The sequence below is a fragment of the Anolis sagrei genome, chromosome X (genome assembly GCF_037176765.1).
Source record: "Anolis sagrei isolate rAnoSag1 chromosome X, rAnoSag1.mat, whole genome shotgun sequence".
NCBI classification, from domain to species: Eukaryota; Metazoa; Chordata; class Lepidosauria; order Squamata; family Dactyloidae; genus Anolis; species Anolis sagrei.
This window is the reverse complement of record NC_090034.1, coordinates 49882375-49902981: the sequence shown is the minus strand read 5'-3', so window position 1 is coordinate 49902981 and position 20607 is coordinate 49882375. Positions and strand designations below refer to the sequence as shown.

The 20607-nt window shown below is 43.4% G+C and overlaps 1 protein-coding gene across 2 annotated transcripts in view; it reads left to right on the top strand.

Moving 5' to 3' along the window:
- Positions 1 to 20607, top strand: part of NFIC (nuclear factor I C) — a 111400-nt gene that overhangs the window by 78795 nt on the left and 11998 nt on the right. For both annotated transcript variants that reach the window (XM_060785191.2, XM_060785190.2), the window contains exons 5-10: positions 3798 to 3921; positions 4787 to 4911; positions 10018 to 10146; positions 12308 to 12492; positions 16316 to 16460; positions 20538 to 20607. The exon at positions 20538 to 20607 is cut by the window's right edge and continues 13 nt beyond it. In XM_060785191.2, coding sequence (XP_060641174.1) covers positions 3798 to 3921; positions 4787 to 4911; positions 10018 to 10146; positions 12308 to 12492; positions 16316 to 16460; positions 20538 to 20607 — 778 coding nt within the window. The remainder of the gene's footprint in view (positions 1 to 3797; positions 3922 to 4786; positions 4912 to 10017; positions 10147 to 12307; positions 12493 to 16315; positions 16461 to 20537) is intronic.

The window sequence follows — 20607 nt, the reverse complement described above, 5'->3', positions numbered from 1 at the left end:
AGAAGAGAAAGAGCTGGTTTCTAATATATGTAATTTCATAATGCTTGTGGGTATACAATATTTTTTGTTGTTCCATTGTCTGTGAAAGAATAATAATAATAATAATAATAATAATAATAATAATAATAATAATAATGGTGTAAATAATAGTAAGACTGGCCTATATTATCTATATAATAATAATACTGGTGTAGGTAAAGGTAAAGGTTTTCCCCTGACATTAAGTCTAGCCATGTCCGACTCTGGGTGTTGGTGCTCATCTCCATTTCTAAGCCGAAGAGCCAGTGTTGTCCGTAGACAACTCCAAGGTCATGTGGCCACCATGACTTCATGGAGTGCTGTTACCTTACCGCCGGAGCGGTACCTATTGATGTACTCACATTTGCATGTTTTCGGACTGCTAGGTTGGCAGAAAATACTAGTGTATACAAATGACAATAATAGCAATGATACTGGTCTATATAATATTGATCAGTGTGTTTTTTTCTTCCCACCTATCTATCTCTTCCTTGCTACCATTCAATCCTTCCTTCCTTCCGAGACTCCAATCTTCCTGGAGGCGCGGGCGTGAGGCAGTGCCGGGCAAGGCCGGGCAGGTTGTGAGGCTACAGGAGCTTAGGGCTTGGACTGGGCCTACCTCCTTGCCTGCCTCCTTCCCTCCCTCCCCCGGGCCTGTGCACCACCCCTTTCCCCCGCCTGGATTTCCCTTCTTGCTCCGCCACCCTTTTCCCGCTCTTCTTCTCCCAGTTCTGCTCCAGAGGGAAGAAGGCAGGCAGGTTTGATGGAGGGCGACCAGACCATGGATCCCTAATGGCAGCTCCAGCCCTGACTTTGTAGTGTGTTGTTTGGACATCCAGTAGATGGCGCTGTTTTTGATGCCAAGCATGTTTTTACCTGTCACAGGTGTGACCTCTATATAATAGTAGGTTTGTGAATACATAAAAACATTCGCCTGTTCGAATGCTACGTTGTGTCCAAATTTCAAAGCAATGGGTAAAGTAGTTTGGGAGTTTTGAAGTTATTCACAAACAGACATTTACATGTTTATTTATATAGATTACTAGCTGTACCCACCACGTGTTGCTGTGGCCAATCTTTCCTCCCTCTTTCTCTCCTTCTTTCCCTCCTTCCTTTGCTCCCTCTTTCCTTCCTTCCTTCCTTCCTTTTTTCTTTCCTTCTCTCCTTCCTTCCTTCTCTACCTCTTTCCTTCCTTCCTTCCTTCCTTCCTTCCTTCCTTCCTTCCTTCTCTCTTTCCTTCTTTCTCCCCTCTCTCTCTTTCTTTCTTGCTCTCCTTCCTTCCTTCACTTTCTCTTTCCTTCTTTCTTCCCCCCTCTTTCTTTCTTTCTTTCTTTCTTTCTTGCTCTCCTTCCTTCCCTCTCTCTTTACTGCCTTCCCTTTTTTCCGTATCATCATTTACCTTTTCGTCATGTGGCTTTTTTGGGTTTTAAGTCCTTTCCGCTCTTTTTTTTGGGGGGGGGGATAATGAGTGATGGTCACTCGTAGGTCTGTTAGGGGTGTAGTGCCCAAATTTCGTGTCATTTCGTCCAGTAGTTTTTGAGTGATGTTAAACCTACAAACAGACATTTACATTTTTATTTATATAGACTAGCCGTCCCTGCCACACGATGCTGTGGCCCAGTTTGTGTATATGTGTTTTGTGTGTATATATGTGTCTGTATATATTTGTGTATATATTTGTGTTTGCATATGTGTGTGTGTATGTGGTTTTGCCCATGCGTTGTAATGTATTTTTAATTTTTTGGCTTTTAAAGTCTCTTCCGCTGTGTTTTTCAGTGTTTTTATGAGTGATGGTCACTTGTTGGCCTGATGCATGTATTGTGTCCAAATTTGGTGTCAATTCACCCATGGTTTTTGAGTTATGTTAATCCTACAATCAAACATTACATTTTGTTTATATAGACTAGCTGTCCCCTGCCACGCGTTGCTGCGGCCCAGTCTGTGTATATGTGTTTTGTGTGTGTATATATGTGTTTATGTCTGTATATATATTTGTGTATATGTGTATTTATGTGGTTTTGTGCATGCGTTGTAATGTATTTTTTTTTTTACTTTTTAAGTCTCTTCCGCTGTGTTTTTCAGTGTTTTTATGAGTGATAGTCACTCGTTGGTCTGTTAGGTGTCTTGTGCCGAAAATTGGTGTCAATTTGTCCAGTGGTTTTTGAGTTCTGCTAATCCCACAAACAAACATTACATTTATATTTATATAGATTACTAGCCGTCCCCTGCCACGTATTGCTGTGGCCCACATGGCTGTTCTGTGTGGGAAGTTTGGTCCAATTCTATCGTTGGTGGGGTTCAGAATGCTCTGTGATTGTAGGTGAACTATCAATCCCAGCAACTACAACTCCCAAATGTCAAGATTCTATTTTCCCCAAACTCCACCAGTGCTCACATTTGGGCATATGGAGTCTTCATATGGATTTTGGTCCAGATCCATCATTGTTTGAGTCCACAGTGCTCTCTGGATGTAGGTGAACTACAACTCCAAAACCAAAGGACACTGCCCACCAAACCCTTCTTAGTGTTTTCTGTTGGTCATGAGAGAACTGTGTGCCAAGTTTGGTTCAATTCCATCGTTGGTGGGGTTCAGAATGCTCTTTGATTGTAGGTGAACTATAAATCCCAGCAACTACAACTCCCAAATGACAAAATCAATTTTTTTTGAGTGAAGGACATACATTGGGTTGTTAGGTGTCTTGTGTCCAAAGTTGGTGTCAATTCGTCCAGTGGTTTTTGAGTTCTGCTAATGCCACAAACGAACATTACATTTTTATTTATATAGATTATTATTTACTATTATTATTATTATTATTATTATTATTATTATTATTATTATTATTTACTAACGCTGAGTTCCATCACTATGGGAGAAGAAGGGAAACACGTTCTTTCTACGTTTTACAGCTAACTTTCTAAAACTCTTCATGTTCCCCTTCATATACATGTATCACAAAATCTGGGTCTAGTCTCGAGTCGAAATACTCACTGTCTATCGAGGCAGCCACACTCTCTGTGTATATCCTGTAGTGACAGCAGGGTTGGAGTCCAGGTGATCTAGCCATGCTGAAAACAGTTAAGCTCTGCTGGATTGTCACCTTAGCGTTCCTGTCCATGTTGCTGCTCCTAGACCGCCACAGAGCTCTGGAAGAACTCCTGGTCATTCCCAAGCACCATCAGGAAGTCGTCTTCATGGCCAGGGAAAATGAGGTGAAAAGGTGGTGCCAATGGTTCCTCATGTGGACAGAGATCTGGATTGCTGTGGAACCGGTCGTGCTATCCATATTCTGTCCAAAGTGTGGGATTGCTCTGAAGTTTCCCCAATGTTGCTCATGCCCACATTAGGGACCAGAGGTCCCTGGATGTCATTCAGACATCCAGGAGTGATTTCTGTTCCATCTTGGGTATAGAGCCAATGTAGAGAAGCCTTTAGTCACCTCAAAACAACAACAACAACAACAACCCAGAGTCACATACACTTATCATAGAATCCTAGAGTTGGAAGAGACCTGGTGGGTCATCCAGTTCAACCTCATTCTGCCAAGAAGCAGAAAAACCGCATTAAAGCATCCCCACATGTTGGCTCATGTTCACCTTCCTCCCGATGAGGACTCCAAGATCTTTTTCACATGTCCTGCTGCCAAGCCAGGCGTCGTCCCCCATTCTGTATCTTTGCATTTCCTTTTTTCTATCTAAGTGGAGTATCTTGCATTTGTCCCTGCTGAACTTCATTTTGTTGTTGCTGTTCTAATTTTTTTCTCTCCTTTTCTCTGCCGCAGCGCCGGTAGTGACGGGGACAGGGCCAAATTTCTCCTTGGGGGAATTACAGGGGCACCTCGCCTACGACCTGAACCCCTCGAGTACGGGGATGAGGCGGACCCTTCCCAGCACTTCCTCCAGCGGGTGAGTCCAAAATTTGGTTTTGCTTTTCTCATCTGTGTATGTCTCCTTTCCGGCTTCTCCAAGAATCCCATATTCTTGTTACTGTTCTTGTTGTGCGCCTTTGGGTCCATGTATCAGGCTACCGTTTCGTATTCGTTACATCAGCTTGGTCCTTGCGTTGGAGTCAGGGCTGTAGCCGGGGGGGGGGGGGTGTTAGAAGTTAAACCCCCCCCCCCCACCACCACCACCTTTACTTATTTACTTAGGCAATCCCTCATTGTCCGAGTAGGATTGTCTTCCAAGATCGGTGTACTGACGGTGGGTCCGTAGGTGGCTGTGGAGCCCTATTCTTGATCTGCATGTTCTCCCGCAGTGAGGACATTGGTTTCCAGGTGAAAGGCGGTCCCTGTCGGGGTTGGCTTGACATGCCTTCCTCTTGGCACGTTTCTCTCTTTTTGTGCCTCTTCAAATTCTGCAGCACTGCTGGTCAAAGCTGACCTCCAGCTGGAGCACTCAAGGGCCAGGGCTTCCCAGTTCTCAGTGTCTATGCCAGAGTTCTTAAGGTTGGCTTTGAGCCTATCTTTGAATCTCTTTTCCTGGCCTCCAACATTCCATGTTCTGTTCTTGAGTTCAGAGTAAAGCAATTGAATGAACCATACTATTTAAATTATTTTGTGTTATGGAACTACTCTTCATGTTTCGCTAAAAAAAGTTTCAAAACCCCTCCCCCTTTTTTTCCCCTGGCTATGGCCTTGGTTGGACTACAAATCGGGTGGAAACTATTTTCCCATGGTCCCTGGTTTGGGTTGATTCTTCATCCATGAATCTGGCACCCCCGGATTCTGATTGGCATTGACCCCCGCTTTCTATTTCTTCCCGCTACTAGGAGCAAACGGCATAAGTCGGGGTCCATGGAGGACGACTTAGACGCCAGCCCTGGGGGTGAATACTATGCATCGCCGAGCTCCCCTACGAGTAGCAGCCGCAACTGGACAGAAGACATGGAAGGGGGTAAGCAAGCAGAGAGGCAGGATCGAGGTTTCTGGATTTCCAAGTCTCTAGTAGGGATGTGCAAAACGGCAGAAATCCACCCTGTTTTTGTTGTGTTTTCGTTCTGAATTTTGGTTGCTCTCTGTTCTGTTTTTGGGAAGATTCTGGAGATTGGGGGGGGGGGCAGCATTCGGATCCATAATTCGGGATCCGGAGTTTCATTTCCATTTTGGTAAAATCTTCACAAACACAAAAGGGGGGGGGGGGGGAATTTGAAACAAAAACAAAATGGATTTCTGCTATTTATCACACCCCTAGGACCTCATCACATTGGGATATAATATATTGGGATATAATATATAATATATCACATTGGGATATAATATATAATATATTGTGATTGTGTTTATTGTAATGTTATTTTGTTACTGTATTCATATGTTTTTTTAATGTAATTTTGATGCTGTTGCTTGCTGCTTATGTTTTGGTTTTAGCTTGTTGTAATATGTTGTCTGGGCTTGGCCTCATGTGAGCTGCCCTGAGTCCCCTTTGGGGAGATTGTGGCGGGGCATAAATAAAGATTATTATTATTATTATTATTATTATTATTATTATTATTATTACTAGCTGTCCCTTGCCACGCATTGCTGTGGCCCACATGGGGTTCTGTGTGGGAGGTTTGCCCCAATTCTATCATTGGTGGGGTTCAGAATGCTCTGTGATTGTAGGTGAACTATAAATCCCAGCAACTACAACTCCCAAATGTCAAGATTCTATTTTCCCCAAACTCCACCAGTGTTCACATTTAGGCATATTGAGTATTCGTGTAGAGTTTGGTCCAGGTCCATCATTGTTTGAGTCCACAGTGCTCTCTGGATGTAGGTGAACTACAACTCCAAAACCAAAGGACATGCCCACCAAACCCTTCCAGTATTTTGTGTTGGTCATGGGAGAACTGTGTGCCAAGTTTGGCTCAATTCCATCGTTGGTGAGGTTCAGAATGCTCTTTGATTGTAGGTGAACTATAAATCCCAGCAACTACAACCCCCAAATGACAAAATCAGGTTTTTTTTTGAGTGAAGAACATACATTGGGTTGTTAGGTGTCTTGTGTCCAAATTTGGTGTCAATTTGTCCAGTGGTTTTTGAGTTCTGTTAATCCCACAAACGAACATTACATTTTTATTTATATTGATTATTATTATTATTATTATTATTATTATATAATCCAATTATATCAGTATGCAGCCCATATTTTTTTAGGACTGGATGCATACTGTATTGAGACAGGATGCATACTCTCCTCATTGCACCTGATTTTTATGATTCTTATGATTTGATGCTTTGCAGACGGATTCCAATGGAATATTGAGAGGATATCATTCTCAAACAGTCTCAGAAATGGAGTCTTTCCTAATGTGGTCAGGTCTCTAATTTCCAGGCTTCTGGGCTTCCAGGAGGCAAGCTACATTTGTGATAAATTGGATATTTCATGTCATCTTGGTTTTTGCCCACCCGACATGCAGCGTTACTCCCTCCTTTTTTATTGTATACAAATCTATACTGCCACTTTGTATTTGGAGCAGTACTGTATCTACGTTGTAGTAAAGGTAGAGTCCAGTTGAGTCCAACTCTTGGGAGTGGTGCTCATCTCCGTTTCTAAGTCGGAGCCAGCGCTGTTCATAGATACCATCAAGGTCATATGGCCAGTATGACTGCATGGAGTGCTGTTTCCTTCCCACCAAAGCAGTACCTATTGATCTACTCACATTTGCATGTTTTCGACCTACTCAATCAGCACAAGCTGGGGCTAACAACGAGAGCTCACACCATCCGCAGTTTCGAACTGCTGACCTTCTGATCAGCAAATTCTGCAGCTTAGCGGTTCAACCCACTGCGCCACCGCGGCCACATCTACATTGTAGGGATGTGTAATACATTCAAATTTTGGGGATCGCTCCTTTCTGTTTTTGGGGACATTCCAGGAGATCAGAAGGGGGGGCCGTTCGGATTCACAGTTTGTCGATCCGAAGTTCTATTTCCGTTTCGGGAAGAATCTTCCCAAAAACAGAACTGAGGAGGGGGGCACCTGACATTTGAAATGAAAGCAGAAACAGAACGGATTTCTGCTGTTTCGCATCTGAGAGAGCGGGCCAACCCTCCCCGAGCGCAGACAGGGATTCGGCCTCTTTGCGAGAAGCGGTTTAGTTCAATCCTTGTACTGGATGTTCTGCAAAATCCTTCTAAATGAGCGTCTGAGAACGAACTAAACCCTTTAGTGGCACGGCCTCAACCCAACCGAGTGGCCCAGATAAGCAGAGGGGGTGGTGAGGAGGGGAAAAGATTAACTCTTATAGTCCCAACCCCTTCCTTCCTTCCCTCACTCTCTTTCCTTCTTTCCCTCCCTCTTTCCTGTCTCTCTCCTTTTCCTCCTCCCTAATTTGTTTCTCTATTTCCGTCTCTCCATAATACTACTGCTACTACTACTAGTACTACTGCTAATAATTATAATAATTATTATTTATTTGTTACTTACTTACTTAGGCGATCCCTCGTAGTTAGAGGATGATGGTCCTTCAAGTTCGGTGTCCTGGGGGTGGGTTCGTAGGTGGCTGTGGAGCCCTATTCTTGACCTGCATCTTCTCCCATAGTGAGGGCATTGGTTTCCAGGTGGGAGGTGGTCTCAGTCAGTGTTGGCTTGACGTGCCTTCCTCTTGGCACGTTTCTCTCTCTCAGCCTCCATTGGTGCCTCTTCAAATTCTGCAGCACTGCTGGTCACAGCTGACCTCCAGCTGGAGCGCTCAAGAGTCAGGGTTTCCCAGTTCTCAGTGTCTATGCCAGAGATTTTAAGGTTGGCTTTGAGCCCATTTTTAAATCTCTTTTCCTGTCCTCCAACATTCTGTTTTCCGTTCTTGAGTTTGGAGTAGAGCAACTGCTTTGGGAGACGGTGGTCAGGCAACGTGGCCGGTCCAGCAGAGTTGATGGCGAAGGACCATTGCTTCGATGCTAGTGGTCTTTACTTATTCCAGCACGCTGATGTTTGTCCGCCTGTCTTCCCAAGAGATTTGCAGGATTTTCTGGAGGCAGCGCTAATGGAATCGTTCCAGGAGTTGCATGTGACGTCTGTAGACTCTCCACGTCTCGCAGGCATATAGCAGGGTTGGGAGGACAATAGCTTTATAAACAAGCACCTTGGTATCCCTACAGATGTCCCGGTCCTCAAGCACTCTCTGCTACATTCGGAAAAATGCTGCACTTGCAAAGCTCAGGCCGTGTTGTATTTCGGTGTCGATGTTGACTTTGGTGGAGAGGTGGCTGCCAAGGGAGTGTCTGCTGGAACAGCACTTTGGTTTTCTCGATGTTCAATGACAGGCCGAGCTTCTTGTATGCTTCTGCAAAGGTGTTTAGAGTGGCTTGTAGATCTTCTTCTGAATGCGCACAGACAATGTTGTCATCAGCATACTGGAGTTCTATAACAAGGTTGTTGTAACCTTGGTTTTGGCTTTCAGTCTGCTGAGGTTAAATTTATTTGTACCCCTCCCTATTTCCCCGAGGGGGCTCAGGGTGGTTTCCAATAAAAAAAAGACAAATGTTCAATGTCAATAACATACAAACACAGGGTTCTTGTGAGTTTTCCAGGCTGTATGGCCATGTCCCAGAAGCATTCCCTCCTGACATTTCACCCACATCTATGGCAAGCATCCTCAGAGGTTGTAAGGTCTGTTGGAAACTAGGAAAATTGGATTTATATATCCGTAGAACAACAGATATATAACAACATATACATTAAAATCACATGATTAAAACATAGCAATTTATTTATGTATTTATTTGCGACATTTATATGCCGCCCTTCTCACCCCGAAGGGGACTCAGAGCGGCTTACAAGGTATGTATTATATACATTATATTATTAGCATAATACAATATCAGCATTAAACATTGCTATATTGCACCATACCACTATATCATAATATTATTAGTAATATTACATCTATATAAATAAAAACGTAATGTTCGTTTGTGGGATTAGCAGAACTCAAAAACCACTGGACGAATTGACACCAAATTTGGACACAAGACACCTAACAACCCAATGTATGTCCTTCACTCCAAAAAATTGATTTTGTCATTTGGGAGTTGTAGTTGCTGGGATTTATAGGTCACCGACAATCAAAGAGCATTCTGAACCCCACCAACAATGGAATTGAACCAAACTTGGCACACAGTTCTCCCGTGATCAACAGAAAATACTGGAAGGGTTTGGTGGGCAGTGTCCTTTGGTTTTGGAGTTGTAATTCATCTACATCCAGAGATCACTGTGGACTCAAACAACGATGGATCTGGACCAAATGCTACACGAAGACTCAATATGCCAAAATGTGAACACTGGTGGAGTTTGGGGAAAATACAATCTTGACATTTGGGAGTTGTAATTGCTGGGATTTATAGTTTACCTACAATCACAGAGCATTCTGAACCCCACCAACGATAGAATTGGGGCAAACCTCCCACACAGAACCCCCATGTGGGCCACAGCAACACGTGGCAGGGGATGGCTAGTGTAATATAAATATATAAATATAATATCATATTATTATTATATTGCATTACATTATAATATTATAAATATTATACTATATGATATTATTAGAATAGCACAGGAGACAAGGTGGAACTGTCCCCTGGCCCCCTCTCTCTTCACTCTTACTTAACAATTACTTAAAATCACAGAGTCCAGAAACATAAGCCAGGAGGCATTCCGGTTGTCATTTGTATTGTTTATTATTGCACTGAACAATGCAATATTCATTCCATCTCTCTTTCCCTCCTTCCCCTGAGGGCCACAGGTGGCAAAGGTGGCATGGTGATGGAAAGGACAATCAAAAACATTGGGGAAATGGTTAAAAATGGCATTCTCCGGTGTTGTGAAATCCCAGCGAGGAGAAACCTAGAGCGATGGAAAATGTTGCAGTTTGGGAAATCTTCTGCACAAAATTCACATTGTGTGCAGAAAAGTGACTTTTTGCGGAGCGAGATGTCTCTTGTAGAAACACACTGGAAAGTAGATGGAGAATGTTGTTGCCCAGGTACCTAGTTATCGCCCTTTCTTCCAACTCTCCTCCAGGTATCTCCCCGACCGTGAAAAAGACAGAAATTGACAAATCTCCCTTCAACAGCCCGTCCCCGCAGGACACGTCCCCTCGGCTCAGCAGCTTCACTCAGCATCACCGTCCGGTCATTGCTGTCCACAGCGGTATGTCCACGCTGTCCAGAGAAGCCCGGGAACAAATAGCATTCCATTAGATGAATGAGTTTGAGGATTCCTGAGACTCGTTTGTTACTGTGTCCCTCAATAGTATGTGCCGTTTCAATTGTTGAAATGGGAGGAAGCTGGATACGCACAGGTGACAGTGACACTTGATTTTATATCACGTCTGCCTTGTCTCACGTTCTCTCTGTCTTCGTTCTTTGCAATTGAGAAACGTCAAACAATGTGCTGAAGTATGAGCCTTTCTCAAAACAAACAAGCGGGGATTTTGGTGCATGCTGGTTGGGGATGATGAAAACTGAAGTTTAGCACAATCCAGTTGAGAAAAAAAAATTGCATTGAGTTATGGCCATGGGGTGTCAAACCGCTCTGATTCTGTAATTTGCAGCCATGGGTCCCTGTCACCCTGCACCATTATACCGCTATTATCCCGCACCTATACTACTATTATTCCTCACCTATACCGCTATTATTCCTCACCTATACCACTGTTATTCCGCACCTATACTGCAATTATTCCTCACTTATACTACTGTTATTTCTCACCTATACCGCTGTTATTCCGCACCTATACTGCTATTATTCCACACCTATACCGCTGTTATTCCACACCTATACCGCTATTATTCCGCACCTATACCGCTGTTATTCCGCACCTATACTGCTATCATTCCTCACCTATACTGCTATTATTCCACACCTATACCGCTGTTATTCCACACCTATACCGCTATTATTCCGCACCTATACCGCTGTTATTCCGCACCTATACTGCTATTATTTCTCACCTATACTGCTGTTATCCCGCACCTATACTGCTATTATTCCTCACCTATACCGCTATTATCCCACACCCATACTGCTATTATTTCTCACCTATACCGCTGTTATTCTGCACCTATACCGCTATTATTCCTCACCTATACCACTGTTATCCCGCACCTATACTGCTATTATTCCTCACCTATACCGCTGTTATTCTGCACCTATACTTCTATTATTCCTCACCTATACCGCTATTATTCCTCACCTATACTGCTATTATTCCACACCTATAACGCTGTTATTCCGCACCTATATTGCTATTATTCTGCACCTATACCGCTGTTATTCCGCACCCATACTGCTATTATTCCTCAGCTATACCGCTGTTCTTCCGCACCTATACTGCTATTATTCCGTACCCATACTGCTATTATTCCTCACCTATACCACTGTTATTCCGCACCTATACTGCTATTATTCTGCACCCATACTGCTATTATTCCTCACCTATACCACTATTATTCCTCACCTATACCACTGTTATTCCTCACCTATACCGCTATTATTCTGCACTTATACAGCTCTTATTCCTCACCTATACTGCTATTATTCCGCACCTATATCTCTATTATTTGGCACCTATACGGCTATTATTTCACACTATACCGCTATTATTCTGAACCTATATCCCTGTTATTCCTCACCTATACTGCTATTATTCCACATCTATACCACTGTTATTCCTCACCAATACTACTATTATTCCACACCTATTCTGCTATTATTCCATCCCTATACTGCTATTATTCCACACTGTTATACCACTATTATTCTGCCCTTATACCGCTATTATTCTGCACCTATACCACGATTATTCTGCAGCTATACCGCTACTATTCCACCCTGTTATACCATTATTATTCCACCCCAAACCGCTATTATTACTATTATTATTATACTGCTATTTTTCTGCTGATATACCGCTATTATTACACCCCTATACCGCTATTATTCCACACCGTTATACCACTATGATTCCACTTTAACTGCTGTAGTGACATCCTATGAAGTGTTGGAATTTTGGAGTTTAGGGAGGGCCAATTCTTGAAAATGACAACCCCCAGAATCTTACACAATGTCCCCCGGTAGTTAAAACTGGAACTATGGCACAATAAAGGTGTAGTGTAATTGAACATACAGTCACTCCTGTAGGTTTGGGGGCAGATCGGATATTTGGAAAGGATCGCTTGGCTTGCCAAGGATGGTCACGGAGGAAGGATGGAGGGCCTATACTGAAGCATTATGGTTTGGTCACGTGTCGGGGAACAGATGGAGAAAAGGCTCTCCTGTCCTGACCCGGTGGTCTCTTGCCCCCATGCAGGTATCGCCCGAAGCCCCCACCCCTCCTCTGCGCTGCACTTTCCCACCACCTCCATCCTCCCCCAGACGGCCTCTGCCTACTTCCCGCACACAGCCATAAGGTACCCGCCTCATCTGAACCCACAGGACCCTTTGAAAGACCTCGTCTCGTTGGCCTGTGACCCGTCCAATCAACAGCCTGGACCGGTAAGGAAGTAGTTATTTCGTATCACATGAGGGGAGGGGACTCCATCTATTATGGTCCGGTCTCTCCTAGAGTGTGGGATACTGGGAAACAGTAGGGCAGTCTAACTGGGATCCTCCAAGAATACAACAATGGAACTCATTGGCCTGTAATAAAACTCATTCCTATCCTCCTTCATCTCTCTTTGCCGACCATTTCCTTCTTGTATTGTCGAAGGCTTTCATGGCTGGAATTGCTGGGTTGCTAAGGGTTTTTCAAGCTGTATGGCCCTGTTCCAGCAGCATTCTCTCCTAATGTTTTGCCTGCATCTGTGGCAGTTTTGAACCAAATTTTGTTCATTTTCATGGTTTCCTCCTTTCTGTTGAAACATTTCCATACAAACCTGGCATGTTTGGTACATTAAAAATATAAATATAACTACTAAAAGCACAATATGGGTGAGGGAGCAGAAGGGGAAACAGGGTAAAAACATACAATGCCCAGATCCATCACCAAATTGTAGATTCAGGGAAGATTACTGGACACACCTGTTTGTAGATTTCAGTGGCTTCTCTATGTAGTCTGACATAATGGTTGTCAGGCTGGTCTAGAATGTCTATGTTCTCAAATAATATTCGGTGTCCGCAAAACCATGAAAATGAATAAAATCTGGTTACCAGTATTAAAAAAAACCACCAGAATCAAGACCATAAATAATGAACTCCACTCAGAAACAGGGGAACTCCAGACAGCAAGCAAGCAATAACTCCCAAACAGAGGGTGCCTCCAGGCAAAAGAGGCAAGGCTACCTCAATGCAGAAGCCATTACTGATTGACTTTGCAGCTTCATGGCTACTCAATGCTATTAAAGCTTGCTCATTGCAACATCCACACTTGCTTCAAGCAGACAAGGCTTCTTTTTCCCACCCTGGACATTATTCCACAGATACAGATATACACCGCATTTACTTCATTACCTCTCTGAAGATACCCTCACTGGTTGACTTTGCAAACTTCATGGCTACTCAGTGCTATTCAAGCTTGCTAATGGCAGCATCCACACTTGCTTCAAACAGACTAGGGTTCTTTCTCTCACCCTGGACATTATTCCACAGGGATATATACACTCCATTTGCTTCACTACCTCTATGCAGAGACCTTCACTGATTGACTTTGCAGCTTCATGGCTACTCAATGCTATTCAAGCTTGCTCATTGCAACATCCACATTTACTTCAAACAGACAAGGGTTCTTTCCCCCACCTTGGACATTATTCCACAGGGATATATACACTCCACTTTCTTCACTATGCACATACCCTCACTGATTGACTTTGCAAACTTCATGGCTACTCTATGCTGTTCAAGCTTGCTAATTGCAACATTCACACTTGCTTCAAACAGACAAAGGGGTCTTTCTTTCACCCTGGACATTATTCCACAGGAATATATATACCCCACTTGCCTCACTTCCGACAGACTTCTGAAGATGCCAGCCACACGTGCAGGCGAAAATTCAGGAAAACTCAGAGCAACCTATTATCTTCTTTGCTGATGATGGTTTCAATGCCTGACCTCTTTGGAGGCTGCATTAAAACCCAGGGCAGATTCACTGTTTCCCAGACATGGACACGAACCCAGTTTTGTTGAAGCTGCAGAGTTGAGGTTGGATAAGATTGCAAACTAAGTAGCGTTGGAAGCAACCAGGGCTGGAGGAGGCCGAGAGGCAGCAGGGAGCCTTCGGACTGCTTTGATACCAGGCAGTTGTTGCCTCTTGGGCTCCTCCTCATCGACCCTCTTTCCATGTGGTCAAAACCACGGTACAAACACAGGTTGGCTGTTTGATGCACAGCTTGGCTCCTCTCCCCTTCCCGGCAGGGGTTCCCATCAAAGGCAACCTCTGATGCTCCGACTACCTGCAGGGCAACCTCTACGGGGTCCGTGATCCTGTTTCTTCTCTCATCTATCCTGCCCCCTCCTTGCACATATATTCCGAATCTGGAAGCTAGTTTTTCGCCTTTGGAGCAGTGTGTGTCTTCGGCAATGAGTTTTGCAGCTGAAGTTCTGAGCTGGAGACAGAATGGAAAGTGATCATCCACATCCATTCGGGGCTTACATGCAAAAGATATGCCCAAAGCGCTCCTTTAAGGAGACTTAACACCCACATTAGATTGAATCAAGACATATTGCAGGGTCCATATATTCATCCAGGATTACTGCAATGTGACTCTTAGGAGGGAAAAAGTGGAATATAAATGAATAATAATAATAATAATAATAATAATAAGGTGATTCTTTTGGCAATACAATAATAATAATAATAAAAGTAGTTGTAATAATAATTGGCGAGATTCCTTTGACAATACAATAATAATAGAAATTGTAATAATAATTGGGGTGATTTGATTGACAATAAATAATAATAATAGTAATTAGTAGTAGTACTAATAATAATAGGGGTGATACAATAATTAATAATTGGGATGATTTCATTGGCAATACAACAACAACAGCAACAATAACAATAGTAATAATTGGGGTGATTCCTTTGTCAATACAATAATAATAGTAATAGTAATAATAATTGGGGTGATTCGTTTGATAATAATGATAATAGTAATTGTAGTAGTAGTAGTACTAATAATAATTGGGGTGATTCCTTTGTCAATACAATAATTAATAATTGGGATGATTCCGTTGACAATACAATAATAATAGTAATAGTAATAATAATTGGGGTGATTCGTTTGACAGTAATAATAGTAACTGTAATAGTAGTAGTACTAATAATAATAGGGGTGATTCCTTTGACATTACAATAAATAATTGGGATGATTCCGTTGACAATACAACAACAACAGCAACAATAACAATAGTAATAATTGGGGTGAATCCTTTGACAGTACAATAATAATAATAAGAGAGGAAGTCATAGGGAGGAGGGAGTAAGCTTGTTTACTTCTGCCCTGGAGACTAGGACGCAGAACAATGGCTTCAAATTACAAAAAAGGAGATTCCATCTGAACATTAGGAAGAACTTCCTGACTTTGAGAGACGTTCAGCAGTGGAACTCTCTGCCCTGGAGTGTGGTAGAGGCTCCTTCTTTGGAAGCTTTTAAACAGAGGCTGGATGGCCATCTGTCGGGAGTGCTTTGAATGCAATTTTGCTACTTCTCAGCAAGGGGTTGGACTGAATGGCCCATGAGGTCTCTTCCAACTCTAGGATTTTATGATTCTAATAATAATTGTAATAATAGGAGTGATTTCTTTGATAATACAATAATAGTAATAATAACAGTAATAATAATAATTGGGGTGATTCCTTTGACAGAATAATAATAATAATAATAATAATAATAATAATAATAATAATATAAAAATACTAATACTACTACTAATAATAATAGTTATAATAATAATACATGGAAGAGCCAGGAACATATTTTTCACACATTCAGAGTGTTGTACAATGATCTGAGTCACTCTGGATGCTCATCTGGACAATGTTTACAGACCACCACTGTGTATAAACAGAGCCCAATAACACATAGGGACACTCTTACCATTTGCATAAATTTGCATAGCTCCATCATGTGGTGTAGGTTGCCATATATATATATAAGATATATATTTACATCATTTCGTTGGAATTAAAGGATTTAAAAGCCTAGTCGAAACCATCGATGGAGCCTTGCTAAACTCATACTGCAACCTCCTTTCATTTGGAGCTGCATTCTGATTGGGAATAGGCAAGCCGGGCACGGAACCCCGGAGTTGGGATGGCGGTTCTCCTGTGGGCTATGCTAACAGCTTGTTCTGCCTTCTCTCTCTTGCTTGTGTCCTTCTAGCTAAATGGAGGCGGTCAAGTGAAGGTCCCCGGGCACTACCTTTCCACCCAGATGTTGGCGCCGCCGCCCCGCTTGGCCATCTCGCCCGACGCCAAATCTGCCACCACGACCTCCGAGGGAGGGACCACCTCACCCACCTCTCCCAGTAAGCAGGAGGCACCATCTGATCCCTCCCGACAGAGGGCCATCCAGCCATGGATATGATATGATGTTTATGTATATATAAGCTAACTTGTTGAATCTTAGAGTTGGAGAAGACCTCAAGAGCTCTCCAGTCCGAGGCCTTTCTGCCAGGAAAGGAAGGCACCAAGCAATCCCTCCTGACAGAGGGCCATCCAGCCATTCATATAATATGATATGATTGAGATGGATAGATATTATATTTATAGGTATCTTTTTGGATCTCTTGCTATGTTGCTTGACAACCATCCATTTATCTCAGTCATATGATAGATATGATAGTCATGGATATGTATATATAAGCTATCTTATAGACCTCAAGGGCTATCCAATCCAATCCTTCCTGACAGATGGCCATCCAACCATGGATATGATAGATATGATTGAGATAGATAGAATATATATATACACAGACACACACACATATACATACATACATATATATACATATATATGGTATCTTGTAGAATCTTAGAGTTGGGGGAAGTAACCCCAAGGACACTCCAGTCCAAGTCCCTACTGTTAGGAAGACACCATCCAATCTGTCCCAACAGAGGGCCATCTAGCCATAGGTATGATATGATATAAATGTATATATAAGCTATCTCCTTGAATCTTAGTGTTGGATAAGACCCCAAGGGTCATCCAGTCCAACCCCCTGAAGACACCAGACCAACCCCAGAGAAGACACCATTCAAGCCCTCAAGACAGATAGCTATCCAGCCATGGATATATATATATATATATATATATATTATCTTGTAGAATCTTAAGAGTTGGATAAAACCTCAAGGGCTCTCCAGTCCAAGTCCCTTCTGCCAGGCAGGAAGGACACAATCCAATCCCTCTCAACAGATACCCATCCAGCCATAGATATCAGTTGTCCATAGACACCACCAAGGTCATGTAGCCAGCATGACTGCATGGAGCACCATTTCCTTCCCATCAAAGCAGTTCCTATTGATCTCCCCACATTTGCATGTTTTCCAACAGCTAGGTTGACTGGGGCTAACAGTGGGAGCTCATCTCGCTCCCCAGATTTGACCCGCCATCCTTTTGGTCAGCAAGTTAAGCAGCTCAGCAGTTTAACCCACTGTGCCACCGGGGGCTCCATGTGTGTATATATATCTACATCTATGTGTATGCGGCAGAGGTGTCCACTTAAACAGACAGCCTCCCGCCTCCACAAACAGGCTATAGTTCTAAAGACTGAGAAGCCTCCAAAAGTCCTCCCTCCACTGACATTGCAGGTTACAGCGAGCACCATGAACATGTAGCCCAAACCTACCAATGTCCTCCACAAACACCATACTACCCATCACCCAAGGAATGCTTCCATTTGGTGATAATTTCATTGTAGAGTTAGGTGTTTCCTCCACCACAGGTAGGCATCCCAGGGTTCCTTTCTCTCTCTGTTGGTGTGGAATTCGCATGACCCCGCCCACTGCCTTTCACTTAACCCTTTCCTATGGCACACAGCAAACAGAGAGGAATTGATCACCAACTGAACAGACTGGAGGGATTTGGGGGACTGACTCAACAGGATGGAAGTTGTAGTTCACCTTGCATCAAGGCAGAGCACTGTGGCCCCTGTCAATAATGGACCTGGACCATATTTGGCATGCAGAACCCCCATGACCAGGTTTGGGAGGGATTTACCTTGATTTATAGAACTTGTAGTTCACCTACATCTAGAGAGTACAGTGAACCTAACCAACGATGGATCTGGACCAAACTTGCCACAGTTGATGGACTTGCAGTACATTCATTCACTTCCAGCAATCACCGTGACCACCATGCATGATGGACCTGGACCAAAACTTGGCACACATACCCTCCCCCCATGACCCAGTATATGTCCTGGTGAAGTTTGGAGGAGGATGGACCATGGATGATAATGGCTCACACAAACCATTGCGACCCCCACATATGACGGACCTGGACCAATTGTGGCACAGTCACCCTGTTATCCACTTTACATCCTGGTGCGATTTGGGGTAGGATGGACCATGAATGATGGGATTTGCAGTACCTTCAGCCACATCCAGAGACTATTGTGACCCCCAGAAATGGCGGACCAGGACCAACCTTGCCTCACAGACTCTCCATGATGCACTTTATTTCCTGGTGAGAGTTGGGGGGAGGATGGACCAAGGATGATGGGATTTGTAGTACCTTCCCTCACTTCCAGAAACCACTACAACCCCCAGAAATGACAGACCAGGACCAAACTTGCCTCACAGACTCTCCATGATGTACTTTATTTCCTGGTGAGAGTTGGGGGAGGATGGGCCAAGGATGATGGGATTTGCAGTACCTTCACTCTCTTTCACAAACCACTACGACCTGCATGAATGACGGACCTGGACCAAACTTGGGGCAAAAAAACACATAATCAACAGAACATAGTGGAGGAGTTTTGGAAACTGACTCACCTACGTGGGAATTGTAGTTCACCCTGTATCCAGAGCACTCTGAACCCCACCAATGATGGATCTGGACCAAACTTCAAACACAGAACCCTGCTGACCAACACAACTTTCTGAAGGTGTTTGTGGTGGGGGGGAGAGACCAACCCATTTACATGGTAATTGTAGTTCACCTTGCACCCAAAGAGTATTCTGAAGCCCCCAATGGTGGATTTGGAACACAAGTGACATACAGAACCCTGATGGCCAATAGAACATACTGGAAGAATTGGGGGAATGATCCACCTATGTGGGAGTTGTAGTTCACCTTGCACCCAGAGCACTCTGAACCTCATCAATAATGGATCTGGATCAAACTTGCCACACAGACCCAACATGCCCAACTGTGAATACAGGAGGAGTTTGGGGGTGATTGTCCTTGGAATCTGGGAGTTTTAGTTCACCTGCATTCAGAGAAACTGTGACCTCCACCGACAATGGACCAGGACCAAACTTGCCACAGAGAAGCCCCATGACCAAGTGAACATACAGCAGGGTTTTGTGGGAACTAACCTTGATTTTGAGAGTTGTAGTTCACCTGCATCCAGAGAGCACTGAACCCAGCCAACGTTGGATCTGGACCAACACAGACCCAACATGGCCAACTGTAAATACTGGTAGTGTTTGGAGGTGGCTGCCCTTGGCATTTGGTACTTGTAGTTCACCCTTATCCAGAGAGCATTGAACTCAGCTGATAACAGATCTGGATACACAGACCCTACTTGGCCTGCTGTGCATACAGACCTGGTTTGGGGAGGACTCACCCACAATTCTGGGAATTGTAGTTCAACTACATCATTATGTATTTTCTAATGAGAACATTCATAAAAATGAAATAAAAACTGGCTTTTCCCCCCTAATAAATAGAGTTTCTAATTAATTAAATTATGTTACCTAACACCCCAAAACAAACAATGTCTTTTTCAAATAACCCGGGAACTACCGGGTACCCAAACTAGTATGTGTGGGTGTGTGTATGAATGATAGAAAACCAGAAAAGACAAATAGAACAGATTGCTGAAAAATGTGAATTAGCAGAGTTGCCCAGCGGAAGTGTGCTGGGCCCATAAACATTGTCAAGATAATTAGCTAGCCAAATTCTTATCCAATTAATTCACTTCAAAAGATAGATATGCTGTAGAACAATAGTTGGATTAGACCTCAAGAGGTCTCCAGTCCAACCCTTTTCTGCCAAGCAGGAAGACACCATCCAAGCCCTCCCGACAATGGCCACCCAGCCATAGACATGATAGTTTTGATGGATAGATTGATAGGTAGAATCCTAGAGCTGGAGCATATCTATCTTTTGAAGTGAATCCAAGGGCCACCCAGCTCCATCATGTTATTCAGGAGAACATCTTTTCTGTCAGGCGGGAAGATACCACCCAAGCCCTCCCCACAGATGGCTATCTAGGCATACATACGATAGATATGACTGAGATACGTAGATATGATAGAGATATATCTGATAGGTCAATGCAAAAGAGAGAAAAACAAAAGTAGTGATATTTTTCTTTCAGTTTATGGTATTTTTCCTTTCTTTCCTTCCTTCTTTCTTTCCTTCTTCATCCCAGCCTACTCCGCCCCAGGCACCCCCCCTGCGAACCGCTTCGTGGGACTAGGACCACGGGACCCGGGCAGCAT